The sequence below is a fragment of the Terrapene carolina genome, unplaced genomic scaffold (assembly GCF_002925995.2).
Source record: "Terrapene carolina triunguis isolate 2854851 unplaced genomic scaffold, T_m_triunguis-2.0 Scaffold130, whole genome shotgun sequence".
Taxonomy (NCBI): domain Eukaryota; kingdom Metazoa; phylum Chordata; order Testudines; family Emydidae; genus Terrapene; species Terrapene triunguis.
Genome location: NW_020664481.1, coordinates 37,850,814 through 37,871,226, shown reverse-complemented (window position 1 = coordinate 37,871,226; position 20,413 = coordinate 37,850,814). Strand labels below are relative to the sequence as shown.

General features: G+C 40.6%; 2 protein-coding genes across 2 annotated transcripts in view; one reads left to right on the top strand and one right to left on the bottom strand.

Moving 5' to 3' along the window:
* The window catches only part of PEPD (peptidase D), a 228,231-nt gene extending 223,499 nt beyond the window's left edge, over positions 1–4,732 (top strand). Inside the window, exon 15 of the mRNA XM_026652794.1 lies at positions 4,041–4,732. Within this exon, the coding sequence (XP_026508579.1) occupies positions 4,041–4,187 (147 nt within the window). The 3' untranslated portion in view covers positions 4,188–4,732. The remainder of the gene's footprint in view (positions 1–4,040) is intronic.
* Positions 4,733–12,460: 7,728 nt separating this feature from the next.
* On the bottom strand, positions 12,461–16,128 carry CEBPG (CCAAT enhancer binding protein gamma). The gene has a single exon (XM_026652875.2). It carries the CDS (start codon positions 14,991–14,993, stop codon positions 14,541–14,543), a length of 453 nt encoding a protein of 150 aa, XP_026508660.1. The 5' UTR covers positions 14,994–16,128; the 3' UTR covers positions 12,461–14,540.
* Between the last annotated feature and the right edge of the window lie 4,285 nt (positions 16,129–20,413).

Genomic DNA, 20,413 nt, shown 5'->3' with positions numbered 1-20,413 from the left:
AGGCTCCATATTGTCCCATAGCATTAGTTGTTCATTGAGGTAGCAACCAAATTAACATGTGTAAACTCTGTGTGTCTGTCTGTAAAAACACTGAATCACAACTGAATTTTAAATGGATTTTTAAATTTATTTCCTGCTTAGATTTGCAAATTGTTCTCATTTAAAAGTAAATGGCTTTACATATTCCATGACCTTGAAAACATGCTAATGTTATGGTATTATTTTTCAAAATGTCAGTGTTTGTTTAATTCAGAAATAAACATTAAGCGCAATTAAAAGGCAGAAACATTTCCTTTTTACACCTATATAGGGGCATTGAATTGCTTTTTTATTTGATTCACAGAGCAATGTAGTAGTAGTTATACTTACTTTTAATTTACATAAGGCTGAGCTCACTTCCTGTGTTTGTGGTAAATGGATGTTACAGAATGAAACCGATTACTAGTAGTGATTGAAAAGTGACTCATAATCACAAACATGCTTGTCTGCTTCTTAATATTTCACATCAGGCAAGTTTAATAGTGTCCAAAAAACATGTTTATAAAAGTTTTGCATAGAAAAGTTGTTAGCTATGATGAAATGTACAGTTTTCTCTAAAACCATTCTAAACCAATTTATGTGATGGACTCTAATAATTGACTAACCCTTTATTCAAATAGCTACTAATTTATTAACTGTCTATAAACTATGAATGGACCATTGATAGAAAGTGTGGCTGAAATGAGAACATGCTGTGTGCAGGAAGGGGGAGACTGGTCAGGTTGAGATAATGAGGAAGTGTCACTCTGTAGTAATGCTGGAATGTAGTAATGTGGCAGTTTTAATCTGGATTTTCAGCAGGTAGGATTTTATACTAGACTGTACTATCTATAAGAAATAAATAACTACTGCAGACTACTCAGTGCTCTGTTGCCATTTGGTGTAAACATACACATTTCTTGTGTGATAAACTTGTAACCTTAAAAATAACAAATATGCTGGTGTGTGTCAGTGGAAGGCATCAGAATCCCTCCCCTTACTTCTGTCCATCTCCTTCTCCATCTCAGACTTCTCAAGGCAGACACCCAGTTCCTTTAATCTGACTGCAGTGTTTATGCTAATTTAATTTGCATAGTAGCTTCTATGGGCCATATTTTTCCATCGTTTCACAGGTGGGACTCCCAGCAGCTGTATCCCATGTGACTTTTCTAACCATGTCTGGGGTCTGACATAATGTTAACCTGTACTGTTTGTTTAACTGTATATGTGAATCAGAACTGTGTTTTTAGACCCTCTGAAGCTTTAACATATCATAGCAAAAAGAACTAGATGTGTGCAACAGCACCCTTCACTTGGCAGACAACACAGGACTTCCAGCCCAGAGCACCTCACTATATTAGTGAGTCTGGAAAACAGTGTATTAGGCTGGTTACATATTTAGCTGATGAAAACTATTTAACCCACATTGTGTCCTTGGCTTTACCCAGGAGACTGCTGCTGCGGGCAGGATTTGGTCCATTGAGTCAACCCTGTGAAGGTCTGCTGCTGGAGTTACACAATTGTGCAATCTTATCTATCTAAATAGGTCATGCCACCACACTTGATAGGAGAGTGGTGTTTGAAGGACAATGCCTACATTACTGGTCACTTTGCCTCTCCAGAAATAGTTCTGAAACAAGTCATTTTGTGTATAAAAACCCAAAGATGCCTAGAGGATATGTTGTACAATGTATCCAAAAGCTAGACTTGTAGCTAAAAGCCAGTCACCTGAAATTTACTGTACATGTGACAAGGAAGCTGAATTAAGGTTGCACAAGCAACTAATTTTTGGGTGTTTGATTTTGCAGTCTTAATGTCCTCAACAAAGTGTGTGTGTATGTGTATAATTTCCTAGGTTTTAAAAAAAGAAAACTAAAAAACCAAATTCCATCCTGTGGCAGCATATTGAAACCCACATGGGTCATCAGTAGCATTGCAACCTTTAGATCCACCACTCGACTTCTGCCACATGAGCCAATAAAGTAACTGATTGTAGTAGTAGGTTGTCTTCCTCTGTGTGGACCATGAAGTGGGATGAAACACACACTTTGCCAGTAGATTTCACTGATATTTGCGGACAGCAGAGGAATGGTGAGACTCAGGAATCTCAGGTTCTATTCCAGGTTCTGGAGGGGAGTGTTCTCTAGTACATATAAGCTCTTCTGCCTGTTTTCTCCCCCTCCCCCCTCCAAAAAAAAAGGGGGGGCCAAACTTGACCTGTTTTGCCCTGTCCCCTCAAACCTGCCCTTGTGGTCCCAGTCCTGGTTCCTTGTCCCTATCTCATTCTCCTTGTCTACCCAGTCCCAGTCTCCACTCCTCAGGCTTCTTGTGCCAATCTCCTTGCCCAGCCAGTCTTCCCCTCCTGGCTTCTCATCCAATCTCTCTCTCCCCAACCCTTCTTTCTTCCCCTCTCCCACTACAGGCTCCCAGACCTAGTCTTCCTCCCTGGCACCTCATCCTAGCTCAGTCTCTCCTCCCCCCACCCTGATTCTTTGTCCAACTCTTTGTGTTCAGTCAGTCCCAGTTCTACCCTCTCCACCCCGGCAACTGGCTCCAAGTCCCCCTCCCATTTCCTTCACTGGTTTCCAGTCTTACCATCACCCAATCCTAGTCTCCTTGACCAGACAGCTTCTTCAAAGATGACATGGCAAAGTTTAGGATTCTTTTGCTTGCGTTTTATTCTTCTGATCCACTGGGGAGTTCAAGAAGAATAAAATAAAAATCTCTCTCAGATGCATGCACTTGCTCATGCCATGTCATCTACTTCCCTTCTGCAGTTCCAAATGCGTGCTTTTCAGAAAACACAGAGAAAAGAGAGGAGATTCGCAGCCTTTCATTTTACAGCTGTGTGAACTCAACAGTTTATTTAATTCTGCTTTATAATACATTTTACTTGATACCATGTAAAATAAATAATCTGGCAAAGAATCATTAAACGGTTTAATACGTCTAGATGACTCATTTTGTTTGAACAAATGGATTATTTTGCAAGCAGAAGTACAAATGTTAACCAGCTTTATTTTTAGTTTAAAATGTCAAGAGGTCAGAAACCATTAAAGCCACTGTAAGGTGGGAGTCACCATGGTTTGTGTTCTCTTGGATTGACACCTTACTAAAATTGCTTTTATTGCAGCTGAGTGACTTACTAGCATTTTTCTGATAAGATAACAGGAATGACTGGGTAGGCATATTTCCTGGTAAAAAGAGATATGGGAAATTAAAGCTCCATAGAAAATGGTACAAGCTTTTCATTTTAGCAGAACAAGAGCTGGAAATGCTAAGAAAAAAAACCCTGCTACTTTCTTACCCAACCGTAACGTGTAAATGATCGTGTTTTTAAAAGTAATGTTGGAGTAAAAGCCGCTGTAAGACTTTGTCAGGTCAAAGTTCAGTGGTTAGGGAGTAACAGTGTCAGGTACGTGTAATTTATTGTGGAGCTAATTATACTTTTTAAAAAAAAGACAACGTGATGTAAAATGAAAAAGACAACTAGATCCAGCACAGCAACATGGCTGCTCTGGATACAAATGGGTCAGCATTTGAATGGCACCATACTCAGGGGCAAATCTGTCCCCAGCATAGTTAGAGTAAATGAGTTGTGTGCGGAGAAGTGCCAGAGGAACCGGGGAAAGGGTTGCCTGGTTCCCTTGCTGCCCCCTGTGCCTGAGGGTTTGGGTTTCTTGGATACATATAAGGCCTCTTCCTCGTCCCTCCCACAGTCCACCCTAGCTGGCACCTGGCACACCAAGTGCAGATACACTCCCTCCCTTTGCCTGCTGGCTTTAAGTGGAGTTTAAGTGAACCTGAGAGACTAGCATGGGCACCTGCAAAGGGGCAATTTCCACCCTAATGGACTTCTATACCTCTCTCCTAGCAGTGGGAAGTTCTGGTGCTCACAAAGCCTTGTTCATCTAAACCAAGCTGGGTTGAACGTGCACTTTACACTCTGATTGCCATTGCTTACTAGTGTGCCTCTCGCAACACACTAGGATATACTGGTAACTCTGTGTTCTCTGTAACAGGTCCGAATTGAGGATGACATTGCAGTGGCAGCCAATGGAATGGAGCTACTAACGTGTGTCCCACGTACTGTGGAAGAAATAGAGGCTTTCATGGCAGAAGCCCAAGGCAGCACCAAGTCATTTGACTCCTTGGCCAGCCAAAAGTAGTAAACTCCCCAGTGGTTGCTGCCTTCCACTAACCAGCCATCATTCTGATTTTACACTACTGCTTATAAAATAAAATGCATCAGTTCTGCACAGCAAATGGAATCAGGCAAGTCATTAGCTGGAATGATTACTTTATTAGAAGTGAAGTTAGAAGGATTCAGCACTATACATTTAGGTAGCTCTAAGTCTTTATGCTTGCAATCAACAATTTATATTACTAAGTGCCAACTGAAAAAATTAATTACAGTATGAACAGCTGAAATTATAAAGCTTTAAAATCTCTGCTCATCTGTATCTTTCCAATCAGATCTGCATTTTGATAGCAGTGATTTTTTTAAAATAACAGCTCTATCATCTGAATGTTGCCTGTAATCATAAGAAAATTCTTAGAAATCCTATTTTGGAAACTTATATCACAACTATTACAAAGTCTTTTTGTTAATTGGGAGTGGCTGAAAAAGTGCCACACCTACATTTTTCTTGATATTGATGGAATGGACAGAATTAAATGTCTAATAAAAATCCTCCCTGAAAGTTGTTCATAACTTTGTGTAGATCACTTTTTCCGTCTCCCATTATGTCCGTCTCCCACGACTGTATCTTTATCTGAGCTTTCTACCCATTGTGTGCACTGGAAATTCAGGCACTTCATTAACTAGGTTTTATCCCCCACATACTGAGGGCACTGAACTTTCATACACAGGCCACATCCCCTTCGCTCAGAGAAGCAGGGAGAGATGTCGGTTTCTGTCTCTGTCCTTTAAAATGTAGGGTACCACGGTTTACAGATCTGGGGTCTTAAAAATTCCACCTGAACAGCATAAAGAGAGTGTCTTATGATACAGGAATTCAGTGTTATGCAATGGATTACACCCTATAGAACAGGTGGGATTTTCAAAGCTATCTGATAATAGTAAAGGATCCATTTAAAAATTGCTTTGATGCTCTATAAATGTGTAATAATGATGATTATAAACTGAGTTTCCCTGCATGAAAGATATGCATTTTCTAGAGGAACATTTCCTTACCATACAGTACATGAATATTTATGAGATTGCCTGCAAGGAATAAGTACATTTCTCGCAATGACAGAATGGCATTACTTACAAATAACAAATAAATCCAGATCATGTTTCCTTGTTTTGTGAATACACTAAAACACAGTTTAGACTGTCTGCTCATCTGGGTAGTGACCTTACATGTAGTCTGACTACAAAGCATCACCAAAACAATTCTTCTGTTGTATAAACAACGCATTAAATATTTATTTTAGCCCAAAAAGGGGGGTTAGGTCCAAAGTATATTGCAAAATCTTAAAAACCAAATCATTAATAACCTTAATCTGTTCAGAAACTCCATTTGTACAGATGTTAGCTCCAGTAATGGTAGCACCTATTGTTGATACTCTTCAGAACTTTCTCAGCATCATCATATAACCATCAATTGCTCAATTTCACTGATACAACTCCCAGACTTCTGGGCCCAGATTATTCCTTGTGTTAGAGCAGGGGTGCGCAAACATTTTGGCCCGAGGGCCACATCTGGGTGGGGAAATTACATGCAGGGCCATGAGTGTGGAGGTGAGGAGTGGGAGGGGTGTGGAGTGTGACAGGGGGCTCAGGATGGGGTTGGGGGCTCAGGGCAGGGGATTGGGGTGCAGGAGGGGTGTGGGGTGCGGCAGGAGACTCAGGGCAGGGGTTGGGTTGCAGGAGGGATGTGGGGTGCAGCAGGGGACTCAGGGCAGGGGGTTGGGGGCTCAGGACAGGGGTTAGGGTGCGGCAGGGGGCTCAGGGCAGCGGCTTGGGGTGCAGGAGGAGTTCGAGGTGCGGGCTCTGGCCTGGCACCGCTTACCTGGAGCAGCTCCAGGGTGGCAGCGGCGCACAGTGGGGCTGAGGCAGGCTCCCTGCCTGCTCTGGCTCTGCGCCACTCCCAGAAGCGGCTGGCACCATGTCCCTGCAGCCCCGGGGGAAGGGGGGGCAGAGGACTCTGCATGCTGCCCTCGCCTTCGGGTACCTCCCCCGAAGCTCCCATTGGCCGCAGTTCCCTGTTCCCAGCCAATAGGAGCTGCGGGGGGGAGGGGGGCCTGCAAGCAAGGGCAGCGCACGGAGCCCTCTGCCCCCTCTTGCCCCAGGGGCCACAGGGACGTGGTGCCGGCCGCTTCTGGGAGCGGTGCAGAGCCAGGACAGGCAGGGAGCCTGCCTTAGCCCCACTGCGCCATGGGGCTGGCAATCCCGCGGGCCGGATCCGCAGGCCGTAGTTTGCACATCCCTGTGTTAGAGCCACCGTACACCAGACCATCGCCACAAGAGGATGCTCCCAAAGTGGACGGATCAACACGTGGCATGGAGCCAGAATGACAGCTCTTGACATCGGTGCCAAACTCCCTGTGGCTGGCGTAGGGGCCAGGGAGCCCTTTATGCAGCTCAGCAATCTGCAGCTTCTGTAACAAGACCCTAACTTGTATCAGGGCTCTAGCCCAGCCCAGTGCAGCCTAGGATCACAGAATACAACTTCAGACCACTTTTGGTCCCCTGCCTCCTGCACTGCATTTTGCTCTCCTCATCAGCAGCTGGAACTGGGGCTTGGTCTGGAATAATTTCTTCTGAAAACATTAATTGGGTTCATTGTGGTTAATCAGTGGGTGACCCATTGACAAATACAAAATTGTGCTGAAGTGATTAACCAAACACACACATTTAAATATAGTCTAGAATACTTGGCTCAGTTAGTTTTGACGTAAATTTGTTTTACAAATGTGAGGACTGTTTCATCTTGTAGTGGTAACTCCACTATAATATGGCTTGTAAAAGGTAAGTCTCATGAGCTCTAGAATGAGGTCTCTGCTCTTTTAAATTGTCACTGAGAAGTGGGGTGAGATGATGGGGCTTCTTGTGACAATTGGCAGGCTTGTCTGTAACTGCATTAATTCTTCCCCTACTTTTTGTGCCTCCTAAAAAGCTTCTAGCTATTGAAACATACTAATGAAAAGGACTCCAGTTTTTACTGCAATAACTTTGAAGCCAGAAGAACAGATACAGAGAGAGTCTAAGAACATTGTAGACTCTCCTCCATCCAAAAACCCCTGACCAGTTTACCCAGTGCAAGACTGTGCCTGTGTCACCACTTCCTGGACTCGGTCAGGATCTATGTTCCTGAATAAGTCAAAGTACGTTTCTGTAATCATACTCGGGAACACACCCATTAGCTCACTCCTCTGCTGCTCTGGGCACTTTGAAACCTTCATTTGCTTTGGTTGGATAGCTTTGATTAATTGAAAGTAACTTTTTACAGTTTTGGATTTGTTTCAACTAGAATATAACTTATGTCTAGTTAATAGGCTTCCCCCTTCCTCCGTGATTAGTCTTGGCAGCCATTGTTCCCTGTTGCTGTAGAACAGGTTGAGCAAATAATACTGTAGAAGGCAGAGCTGGTTGTGCTTCAACATGTACCAAAGAACAAATGTTCTGAAAGGAGAAAGAACAAAATAAATGTCACACAACTGACATATTTATACCTCTTTCATTAAATGTGTCCCAGAAGTTTCTCTAAATCTAGTATTCTTTTCTCAAATTTTTCTTTGTAGTCAGGGCCCCATTAATTTTGTCACCATAAAATCTACCTCTTTCTGCAAAACTCTGCTCTAGAATCTCAGCTTTTGTTTATAAAAAAACTAAGTACCGTATCTACCCCTTGTGACTGTGGGGAAAAAACCCTTCCAAGGATGAGTCGATATAACCCATGCAAAGATGTCTGCCCGAGACCTGGGCTACACACACTGTACTGATTTAACAAAGGGCGGCTATACACTCAAACTGCCACCGAAAGATCTCACTGCTGCACTAACTCACGGTGCTAGTGAGTGTGTGGACACTCTTCTGTTGGAGTAAGTTTCCTATTTTGATTTAGCCTAAAGTAATTTTTTTCCAACTTAAAAACTATGGAAATAGGGCACTTTTGTTTCTAAAAAGTCTTCACACTAGGGGTATGAAAGGTTTGTTTGGTTTGTTAGATGTGAGAGCTAACGTTTTAAATATGTTAGCTGGTCAAGGGGAATAGGTTATAACTACAGCTTGCTCATTTCTTCTAGGGTTTTCAAGTGTGTTAGCTATCATGTTTTTACAAACACATTTTCCGCCTAGAATGGACAAGTCCACAGAGACTTTCACTGAAATAATTAAGGGAGTGAATTAGTTACTTTGATGCAAGTTTGTATAGCCAAGGCCTGAACTGATTTAGTTAAATTGGTGCAATGCACTTGTGTGGACATTAGACCTTATCTAAACATACAGATTGTAGCTTTCCTGGGACAGTTAAAGTGATACAAGCCCCTCTAATGTGCATTTTTATACCAGTATAGCTATTCCCATGCAGGAAGGGGAATAAGATACATCAGTGTAAGGCATCTTTATCCTGGTGTAACTGCATCCACACTAGGGGTTGCCAGTATAACTATTATGGTAAAAGATCTCACCTCTAACCAGACATAGTTATACTGCTACAAAAGCTGTGTGCAGATCAGACCTTACATTAGCAGGTCTTAATAACTTGGTAACAAACCTGAGTCTGCAACCAGCCTGAAAAAAGCACCTAAAGGGAGGAGTGCATTGCCCCAACCGTATCAGTGGGGCGTAAATGTTGAAATCTGTTATACTGCAGTATTACCTAAACGCCCTTCTAACCCTATTACAAACAGAGGAATGCAGATGATTTTGCCACAAAATTTATGTCAAGCTTGCCTCAGAGTACATGGAACCTTGCTTACAGGTCTCTATATATGTATGTGGGTTATGCTTGTCCTGTATAATCAGCATGAATAACTAATGCATAAAATCCAAAATGAACTTGAAAAACTCCATTGAAATAGGTACACGCTGAAATCTCCAGTTTAGAAGAGTATTTATTCCACCAATTACTGAGGAAGAAGAGAAAATAAGTACCAGTATGTGTCTGAGTTGTACAGTTAACAATAGAAGTAATCCACTGCGCCCTTTCATTACCCCATGGGACTACAGGTTTCCAAGGAAGAGAAGTAAGATTGATGTATTATGTTAAATAGCCAGTGTGTGCTGTAACAGCTGGGAGCAAGGTAAGTAAACCCTTGTCTGACTAGCCTTTGGTGGATTTAAGGTCGATGCTACTATTCCTTTGACAATAGTTGTGTATTATTTAACTAACAATAGATTCAGCAAACCTCTCTTGAAACTGATCCCCCAATTACATGTAATTTAAAATAATGAGCCTTTATAATCTCTTGCTTTAATGGGTTTGTGTATTTAAAGGGACACACTGCAGTCTGGGCACTTCTCTAGACAAGTAAAGCAAGCGCACAGACTGCTGTTAGAAAACAAATCACTCTTCAACCCTTTCGTAGTGGTTTTAATTATTTTAAACTAGAAGAAATTGGAGTCCACATTGTTAGCGCACAGAGTGCACATCTCATGTATTGTCTTGCCTGAGTTTGGAGTGTGTGGTTGGGGTTTTTTTAAGTCTGAAATACTAACTTTTTTGCACTATAATTTAAATAGCTAGATGAGTGACCAGCTCAGTAACCTCGAAGTGCTGTGTCCTAGAGGCAGAATCTTCAGCTGCCAGGAAAGAGGGTGCGTATCTCGAAGTACCAATGCCTGTGATGAACACCACACTGAATTAATGAAACTCTGTCCAACCTTATTTACTGGAGGAGAGTTGGCAGGCAATGCACAGGTAAGAGACCACTCAGATGCTTAGGCTCCAGTTTTTGTGATACAGAGAACAATGGCAGATGGTAGAAAAGGAAAAGGACAAAAATAAAGATTTTTGGGCGTGGGGAGTAATTATAGCTAGACTGCCAGGTCTTGTGCTTAATTCCTTTCTGAGTCACATGTTAGATCATCAGCTTGGATGGGAAAAGGCATGATATGATATAAGAACCTCAGGCAAAAAGAATGGAGTATGCCTTTGTCTATGTATGTAACGCACAGAGACGGCTCTTTTCAGTAATGATGGGAATCACCGAACAAGGATTCTACATAGATTAAATATGTGATCATTCCTGGTCCATGACTGGAACTCCTAAGTGCTTCTGCAATACAAACATTATCATAATAGAGGTTTTTAAATGACGAGGTGGGCAGTGGGAAGAGGAGGGAACCTTGCCTTGCAATTGTCTTCAGAATTAAAGTAATGAGTTTCATAGTGCGTGGCACAACCAACATGACTGTAAAGGGCCTATTTCTCATTTTACATCAGTGTAATTCAGTTGACTTCAATAGAGTTAATTCTGATTTACACTGGCTCAGAATCAGAACCAAGGAGTGTAGCGTTAAAAGGAAATTTTTGGAAACAGACTCCATAATTTTCCAGTAAATGCTAAAAGTCTTGAATCTGCTCAAATAGTGGCATTCTGCAGAGGAAACTGCCCTTCCATGATTTGGCTATAGCTTTACTTGTGATATGGAATGTGTTTCCAAAACGTACTGAGGCCAACTACAAATATGAAAATGTGTAATGAGGGCTGTAGTATACTTGCCTCAGATATCTGGCTATGTGTCTTACCTGTTTGCTGCAATTATACAGAATACACAGTACAGTGGTTATTCTATGTCACCCACATCTTGAGAAGAGTTATGTCAACATTACTGTAATGAGCATTAATGTTAAAGATGGAAATTTCATCCTCAGTATAAGCAGAGGAAGAGTGGCATCCTTAAGATTGTTTTCTCTTTTAAGGGCTCAGCAATTTTGAAGGCCACACAATAGTCCTCAAAACACATAGACTTTTGAGACCTTTAAAAAATTCTATAGTAAAAAAGCAATTCTATGTCAGCTCATTCAACGCAATACAATGGACTTTTGGGTAATTACTGCAAGGTTGCCTTGATTAACAAAGTAAGAGGAAGCACATCTATAGCAACAGAACCAAATTTCATTTTTAAAAGTTTTTGGTGCTTGCTACAATAGTCAACTTAAATATAAGACATTCCACTCCCGAAAAACTTAATGCCCAATGGATTTCTTAATAACTCACAACACTTGCCTTGGCAAAACTCAACTTTTTTTTTAACCTGGTTGTTCCATACTAAAGAAATGGAAAATAATTTACATATTCACTGAAGTAAAAATAGCAAATATAGCTTTGAAGAATCATACTGTATATCTTTCTTAAACTTAGTGTGCAATTGGACTGAATTCCGGCTTGTCCAGAAGTATTGAATGTTCAGTTCTGAAATAAAAAGCTAGATTTCATTCAGAAGAATACAAGGATTTACATGTTTTTATAGATTATCATTTATAGCAGAGTAGTACTCAAAGGTCCCTGGGGATGCATTTTACAAAGTTAATATACCAGGCTCTTAGGTTTCTTTTCCTTATACTCTAGGGGTACTGGGCATATCCAAGGGTCTTAAAGTGTAAATGTAATGTAAGCCCACTTTAATACCCCCTTACACTGCCAGAGCAACCTAAAGTGGACTTACTGTAATTGAGAATCAGGCCTCAGGTAGTTAGAAGCTGGCAAGAGAATGCCACCAATTCCCTGTAGGGAAATTAGGGCCAATACATTGCATTGACGCTTAATGGGATGTTCCACAGGTCAGCCATATCAATGTGGGGGGGGGGGGGGGGGGGGGAAGAGGCTGCTTGAACCATTTCTCAGAAAATACAACTAAAGTGAATAACTTCAGCATTTGTGGCTTTTCCATTGCGTAGGCACAAATAACCAGGAAATACTCCCAAGGCACCTTTTCCCACTGATTTGTTTTCATAATAGCATTAATACGCTGGCTCCAGTGCAGTTTCCAGGAATGTGGATGTTGATCTTAAACTCTAGAAGCTTTTCTGAGTGAGACGTCAGACCAAGCTGGTTTTTGGACAATTGTTGGACATGCTGTAACTGACTGAATAAAAGGGGTTTTAATAGAAGATAGATGAGGAATGGGGACAGGCTCCCTATGACTCTTCAGAAAATTACTGCTAATCACCAATGGAGAGCTGATGTTCTAAATATATACCAGAAATAAGTCCAGCCCCCACTACAGCAGAGACCTCCAATGGCCTTCTTGCCAGCAGTTTGAGCTGAACAACCCTATTTTATGTAAATCGCTACCATTCTATTCCTAGTCTGACACTGACTTGCTGCAGGACAACAAGCTAATAATCCTAGCGTTCTCTCCACAAGTACTGAGCATCTGTGGGTTGTGTGAAGTACATGTGGTGGAAGCCAATGGGAATGGAGCTGATCAACACCTATAAAAAAAACAGGCCCTGAATCTCTCTGCCTCACTTTCCTAGTTTATACCAAGGGATACCGATCCACCTTTGTAAATAGCTTTGGATTCCCTTAAAAACTCCATTACAGACTCCTTCCAACTATGGATGTTGTCTTTGCAGTTAGATTATATGAAAATAAGTTGGCCAGTTTCTTTAATATATTCAGGAAAAGATAAAAGGTGAAAATATGGCTAAACTGCTCCATCACCACCATAATGAACTACTAATGTACAAATAAGGTTAGCTGAAAAGGATTCTACTCAGACCATTTGTGGCCTAGCCTGTGATCCTCATTAGAATACGCCAGGAAAGAGTCCCAAGGAAGTCATGGATATAAGGTAGAGGCTCCACCTGGGCCCCAATATGCTGTTGCTTCTATTAAGCATGAGGGCAAAGAAGAGGCAGCACGATCTAGGCTCTGAGGCAAAACATTTTTATTAGCTTCTGATATTTCATCCCTACCTACTTAAGCTGTCACTAGAACCAGAAAATTTCTCTCTGTAAAAGACTTCCATGAACTAGGACAAGCTGTAAAAGTCTTTCTTGGCTGATGACCTTTGCAGTAAAAGTTTAAACTCAAAATGGATTTTTTGAAAGTTTTATTTTCTAACTTAGCATCTAACCAAGATCTTACCCAAGTTCTCCTCCTAAATACATACGCAATACACACAATCATACTACAAAGTCAAGTATGGAAACAAGTAGTGTAGGAGGGAAATAAAAATAAGGTAATAGTTCACTAGCCAGACACACGGGTTATATGTAACACACATACTATTAATGGAACATTTAAAAATGAAAATAAATTAAGGTTACATCAAAGTTCCTGCTTCACTTTTCTAGTTTAACTCCTCAGTATAATATACTGCTGCGTTATGGGTCACAGTAAGGGACTTATCAAATTTAAGAAAAAAAACATTGTTAGAGAGAAACTGTTTGTTTCATCAAAATAAAACAAGATTCAAGATACTCCTTCGCATGGCAATGGTGTCTATAGGAAGTCTGCTGCATCAGTTACTCAAACTAAGGGCATTTCTTTTTAAAATTACTTTAGTTTAGCAACTGCTATCCTGCAGAAATGCAAACAGCCATATAACTGGTGTTGTATGGTAGTAAGGATCAAGTAATCTACATTGTGATTGAACAGATGTTCTGCATTAGCCCTTTCATTGCTTTAGTCAATGTGTGCATGTTACTCTCATCCTGATACCTGCACCTTGGCAGCAGCGTGATTCTAATAAGCAATTATTTTACAGAACTTAAACATTTTCAGGAGACCAAAACATGATGCTATAAGGACCCAAAGTCACCATATGAATAATGCTAGCATGTTGAACACAGGCTTAAAGGGGTTATAAAAATAAAATGTTGTTCTACTTTACCTCCTATACATGATGCTTCCGGATAGCCATTTACAGGTTGTGAGCCAATTTTCTGTCTATGTCAGTCATAATACATTACAATTTCTCACAAAGAATGTAGTAGTCTTTAGAAAACATTAGTAAGCACCCTGGCTCACCATTACTAGGCACTGTTAGTAGGCACTCCCCGTTAACTATGACTAAGAGAGATCTACATTATCTTGGGTAGGGCTTGTGCTACACTTTTGAAGTAGCCCACCAAATTAGAAAACAAATTTCTGCCCTGGCCTTTGAAGTTTTGTAATACACAATGTAGAAAAGACTGCTTAAGAAATACATTTTAAAGAGTACTGAACAGATATTTCATCTAATTATCCATCAGTATTGCAGTAAAACCTCCCAGCTGTACTCCTTACAATATGCAAAATATAAGATGGTGAATGTACATTGCTGTATAAATTCAATTTCACTGACAGGCTCTTGGTTTTGTCCATTTAGATCATTTTTACTTGTTTAACCAAACCTTTCAGAGCAGAAAATATTTAACACTTTAAAACATACTCAAAACAGTTTACATTTTATTTGTATCAAATCTTCAGTGTTAAACCTAAAAGGAGAAAAAATACCCACAAGATGATCTTTAAAAAGTTAGAACAGCATTCCTTCTCTGTACTGAATGAGTAGTGCAGAGAGGGCTGCACCTCTAATGTTCAGTCCACGAGGTTGTGAAGTTTGAAGTTTGTGTCTACTGTCCGGTGTTATCTGGGTTTGTGGTGGTGTTTTCAGTGCCAATAGGTTGCACATTGTCTGCAAGATTGTGTGCATGCTCAAGAAACAAGTCTTTAAGTACACTAAGCTCCTTTGTCAAGAGCTTAATTTTTGCCTCCAAACGTTCATTTTCTTCTTTAAGCTGGTTGACCCTCTGTAGCGTATCTTGTGCTTTCTGCTTGCTTTTTAACCGGCTCTTTTTCACCGCCATGTTGTTGCGCTCTCTGCGTTGGCGATATTCATCACTGTTTCTATCCACAGAGGAATTCTTTTTGCCCTGTTTGCTTGGAGCCACAGCTTTGCCTCCACCACCAGGACTACCTGGCACCAGCTGAGGAACCTGTTGCAAACCACTTGTGTGTGCTTGTATGTGAATCACACTTATACCGTTTGCTTCTGTAGTGGTGTTCTGCTGTGATGTTTTGCTCATTTGGACAGACTCTTCTTTAACACCACAATACGATTTGTTAGAGATGGTGAAAAACTGTTAATAACTTCTATAATATGTTGCCAGCAAATCTTCACATGGATTAAGGGCAAGCTGAACCTAACAGAAAAATAAATTCTATGAAACATTTAAAATGCCATGTTCAGCTATGATCTTATACCTCACTAGCATTAGTCCTGGTACATTACTGTTGGCATATCTATCTGGTAGTAACAGCTTATTATGCTGGAAACAGAGAAACTGCCACTATTGAGATATTTCAGAAGTCTCATTGAATCATTTGGGTTGGAAGGGATTGTTAGTGGGTCATCTAGTCAACCTCCCGATATTATGCTTGGATTAATTCAGTTACTCCAAAACTATCCCTGATGTCTAGCCACCCTTGAATAGCTCCAGTTTCATAACCCCAATCTTGGCAATGCGTTTTACTGTCTAACTTTTCCTCCAATTATATAGTTTCTCTTAATTTTCAGACTGAATTTTCACTGCTGCAGCTTAAACCTATTAATAGTCTGACTCTTGACCCAACAATAATTGTTGATCCTTGACCTCTTTAGACTATCCCTTCCTGTACATACATGTAGACAAGTTTCAAATTAATCTCCTTTTCTTTAGGCTGAATAAGTCTTACAATATTTTCCAAACCTTTTATCTGCCCTCTTTTTAATTTGTTTCACTTGGGTCTGTTTTTTTGAAGATATGATGCCCAAAATTGAAGTCAGTGCTCCAATTAAGGTCTAACAATGCTGAATAGAGTGGAATAACTACTTCATTTAAGGTAAATGAAAAATATTTTCTATGTGTTTAAACTACAAAGTTAATTCATGTTTGTTCTGTCTGAATGTATGCTTTCCGATATAAAGTGTTCCCATTTCAGTTCACAATACTATGACAAAATGAAGTAGCAGCCAAAATGATTAATGAGAAAGTGTTAGCTTAACATGCTAATTGTTCTTTTAAGGAGACTAAGTAGCCCTGCAAAGAAATACTTACAATATATTCTTGATCACAACCTGTCATCATGAAGGATATCATTGTATTTATAGTAGTTATGGCTGAGAAGGTCCAAAGTCCTTATTTTCAGACACTTTTATAACTTTCCAAACAAATTACCCTTTGAGCTAGAATTTCTCTTTCTCCTCAGACCAAAAGTGATTTTTTTATATATAAGAAATGTGTAAGATGGTCTTTTAGCAATGAATCAAGTGACTCTATAAATAAAGATGAAAAAACTTTCAAGCTTGTCAATAACTTAGGGCCCTGATTCTGCAAATATTAACAAGGTGCTTAAGTGTATACACCATTAACTTCAATCGGAGCAAAGTTAGGCTAAAAGAGCATTTTTTGAAAATCCAACTTTATAACAACGCACTGTGTGTGTAATTGGAGCATTGCACATTGAAATACACAGCTGCATTTAGTTGAATGATTATGCATTCAAATAAATGCAAGTAGCGTTAAGGTAATAGTCTGTACAGTGAGGCCAGTGCTTGAGGACTGTGATGTCACCAGAAACTTAGACAGTATTAAAGTACTAGTTTCCTAATCTATACTGTCTTCTTTTATTACATGGATCCATTAAGAAAATTCTGTCCTACTTCCTGTTCTCTGACTTCCACTTTAGAGAGAGAGAGAGAAGAACAGCACAGGTGCCTGAAAAATCTGTAAGTCACCGCATATACAATCTCACACATAATTTACCAGCATTATTTATCACCTCACTCACCTTGTCTCTCTAATATCCTGGGACGGACAGGGTTACAACTACACTACATTTTCAAGCATTGTTTTTAAATGTACTCAGCAGCTCTGTATAAATTCTACCATTTCCAAATCAAAACTCTATTCACAAAAAGTTGCAAATTTCTCTCTTGTACAGGGCTGGCTCCAGGGTTTTGGCCGCCCCAAGCAGCCAAAACCAAAACAAACAAAAAAAAAGCCGCGATCGCGATCTAAAAAAAGACGCGATCGCGATCTGCGGCGGCAATTCGGCGGGAGGTCCTTCACTCCCAGGCGGAGTGAGGGACCGTCCGCTGAATTGCCGCCGAATACCTGGAACTGCCGCCCCTGTCCGGAACGGCCGCCCCAAGCACCTGCTTGAGAAGCTGGTGCCTGGAGCCGGCCCTGCTCTTGTATCCTCTAGACCCTTCATAAAACAACCCAGGACATGAAAAGTGAAAGCAAGTAAAAAAGCAAGTATCACAATCAGTTGTACCCAGCAAAAAGGCAGGATGTATAGCAGATGTGTGAGAAATCCAGGCAAACCAGGAATGTACAAGCTGCACACACACCATGTGAAGGCCATGACAGATAGTCACATTAAGAGAACCACCTCAACCACAAACAAGCTGAGGCAACTGAGCCTGCAAACACAAGTTGTGTATTTAAAAAACAGATGGGACCCACAAGTACTAACTGACAGTTCAAAAACAGGATTGATTTCTCTTCATGTTGGATTAAGGGAAAATACCTTATTTGCATAAAATGACCCTGCACTGACAAGACCTGATTGTTTAGAGCATAGCACAATAGATGGATTATCTGACTCCTGCACACAGATAACAGATCAACACAGATGGTTGTAAACGAGACACTGAGCTTATTAATGTCTGCTGTAAGAGCAAAGACAAATGTGTATCTTCAGGGTTATGGTCAGTCTATACAGAGGACAATTCCCTTATTGTGGGGTCCCTGTTTTTTCTTAGCTGGCTTCGTTCAGTCACTAGCAATTCATGTGTGTCAATTTTCACATAAGGAAATGAAGGTGATGTGCAACTTCACACCAATATAAAGGAAGGATTCATTTGAGAATTCCTGTCTTTTACTGACTCAGATAATAATTATAATATTTAGCTCTTGTACAGCACTTCTCATCCATAGATCTCAAAACACTTTATAAAAGGATGTCAGTATTATTATCCCCATTTTACAGGTGGGGAAACTGAGGCACAGGAAAGGGAATTGACTTGCCTAATGTCACCCAGCAAGCCAGTGGCAGAGCTAGTAATAGAACCCAGGTCTCCTAAGACCCAATCCAGTGCTCTATTCATTAGACCATGTTAAAAGTAAAATTATATTGTAAACGTTGATAGGGCCAAATGTTAGCCTACTCTATTTATTTGTTTAGCAGATGTTTAATATTTGTTTAATGTTCCAATGCTCAAATAAAATGCAACCAGCACAGCAACCCTAAAATAATAATAAATCAATGCATACACATGACTGAAGCAGGGAAATGTCAATAAAAAAAATCAATTTCAGTTTCAAGTTTTTCAGGGGTCATTAAAGGACTTTAATTATACAAACCATTTCAGCGCATGTCAGCCATTTCCTTCTGCAAAGCTAACATTTTAATATAAATTTATATTTACACTGTTAAGTTTGGAACATTTTCTAGACAAGCAGCCAGATTTTCTTTCATAACTTGTGTATAAAAGAGACTGTGGGTTCAATTTACACGCAAGTAAAATTCAGAGAAAAGCCGAATAAATCAGCATTGCCTGATCATTTCAGTGTTTCTGCTCAAAACTTCTTCGACAATAAATGTGCCCTTGTACACTGAAAAGCAATTTCCTTAAAATGACTGAGAAGTGCACTAGTGTGGCATATTTATCTGCTACCAAGAAATCTTCATAGTGAAAGTAGTATTTCAGGGCAGAAGGAGCCCATGTAGCCTGCATAATGTCTATCCAGCTGTATGTGCCTGTCTTGCCTTGTATTTAATAGGTTCATGACTGCAGCTCTTAAAGCAACCTTTGGTAATTCATGCTACACTGAGCTCTTAGGTCCTGATTCCCCTAACCATGCAGCTAATTTGAAAATGCACATGGACAGACTCCCAGCAAGCCAGCTCCATGTGCAAGTACTAGATTTGCATGAATTGCACACGGATGTTTATCAAAATCAGGGTCCTAGCAATTGCTTTTTTCTTAATTTTTGACTTGTGCTAGTTACCTTCCCAAATAATACTCTGAAGCTCTCACACTCTCAGAATTTTATCTCTCTCAAATAGACCCCATGTGAACCTTCTAATTACATGCAATTTATGTAACTTTTGTCATGTTGCTGGTTTTGGACATATCCTATCCTAGCACCCAGGTACATTACGCCAGGGTCCTCATTAACTACGTTTGGACAAGTCCAGTTAGATAACATGTTAGTAACAGAACTTCCAGTAACTGCTTTTTGTACTTCTCAGGATTCTGAAGAGGAGGTGGGACCCGGACAGCCCATGCCCAACAAGTGCCCCACCCAGACCTTGACAAGTCTCTTCATGTTGCCAAATTTCATGTGTTTTTGTTTTCCTGCTGTTAGTATTTAATGTGATTTTTGCATTAGCTTGGGGGAAGGAGGAAAAGACCAATTTTTCCTCCCTATTCAAATGTTTTTTTAAAATCTTTAATGTGACAACTGAAGGATCAAGGGAATGTTCATAGAGTGTGGCCTTCCAACTTCAGATAGTAATCGTAGGTTACCACCATCTGATGGCTGTTTAGTGGTTTAAGTGCAACTCTTGCTAGAGCGATGTCCACATCACAAAAAAACTCCACCTTAGTTGGCACCAATTGTCCTTTCAGCCCTTTACTTCTCTGCGAAGACTATCAAACCAACTATTTTATACCAAAAGACCATCTGTAGAGTTCAGAATGCAGGACTGTTGGCTGGCAGTGCTGGGAAGTCTGCACTGCTGCTGCCTGTACTGAACCTATTCTGAAACAGAGGACTTTGATCTCCCAGGCTGTGTGTCTCCCATTTTCCACAAGCACAGATTTCACAGGAAATAACTCTTCAATAAGCAATTCGAACAACTGTGTAGTAGATATGTATTAACAGCTCAGTGAGCGTTGTTGTAGGTCCACAGGCATCAGCTGGTAAGCACCCAATTTCAGTAGAACCCTGAACATTATCCAGTGGAGACCACAATGCAAATGCCTGCAGTTTAAGCAAATCCCCTAGCAAAATGTAATCATTTTTCCAGCTACCAGCAGGGTATGTGAATGTGTATATTGCTTTAAGTGTAAGAGATTGTTTGGTGTTTGTGAGGATGCAACTACACTCAGTGATACTAAGGAGTACATTAAGTACTGATTGTAAACAGTTTAGGCTCTAAATATGAATTACCATATATACTCGTTCATTAGCCCGTTCGATTATAAGCCAATCCCCCAAAATGGATAGGTAAAAATAGCAAAATCTGTATGACCCTTTCATAAGCTGACCCTATATTTCAGGGGTTGGAAAACTTTGGCTCCCGGCCCATCAGGGTAAGACGCAGGCGGGTTGGGACGTTTTGTTTAACTGGAGCGTTCACAGGCACGGAGCCCTTCAGCTCCCAGCGGCCGCGGTTTGCCGTTTCCAGCCAATGGGAGCTGCGAGAAGTGGCGCCACTTCCCGCAGCTCCT

Coding starts and splice junctions, on each gene's coding strand:
- CEBPG (XM_026652875.2), bottom strand. CDS start 14,993: ATGAGCAAAACATCACAGCAGAACACCACTACAGAAGCAAACGGTATA.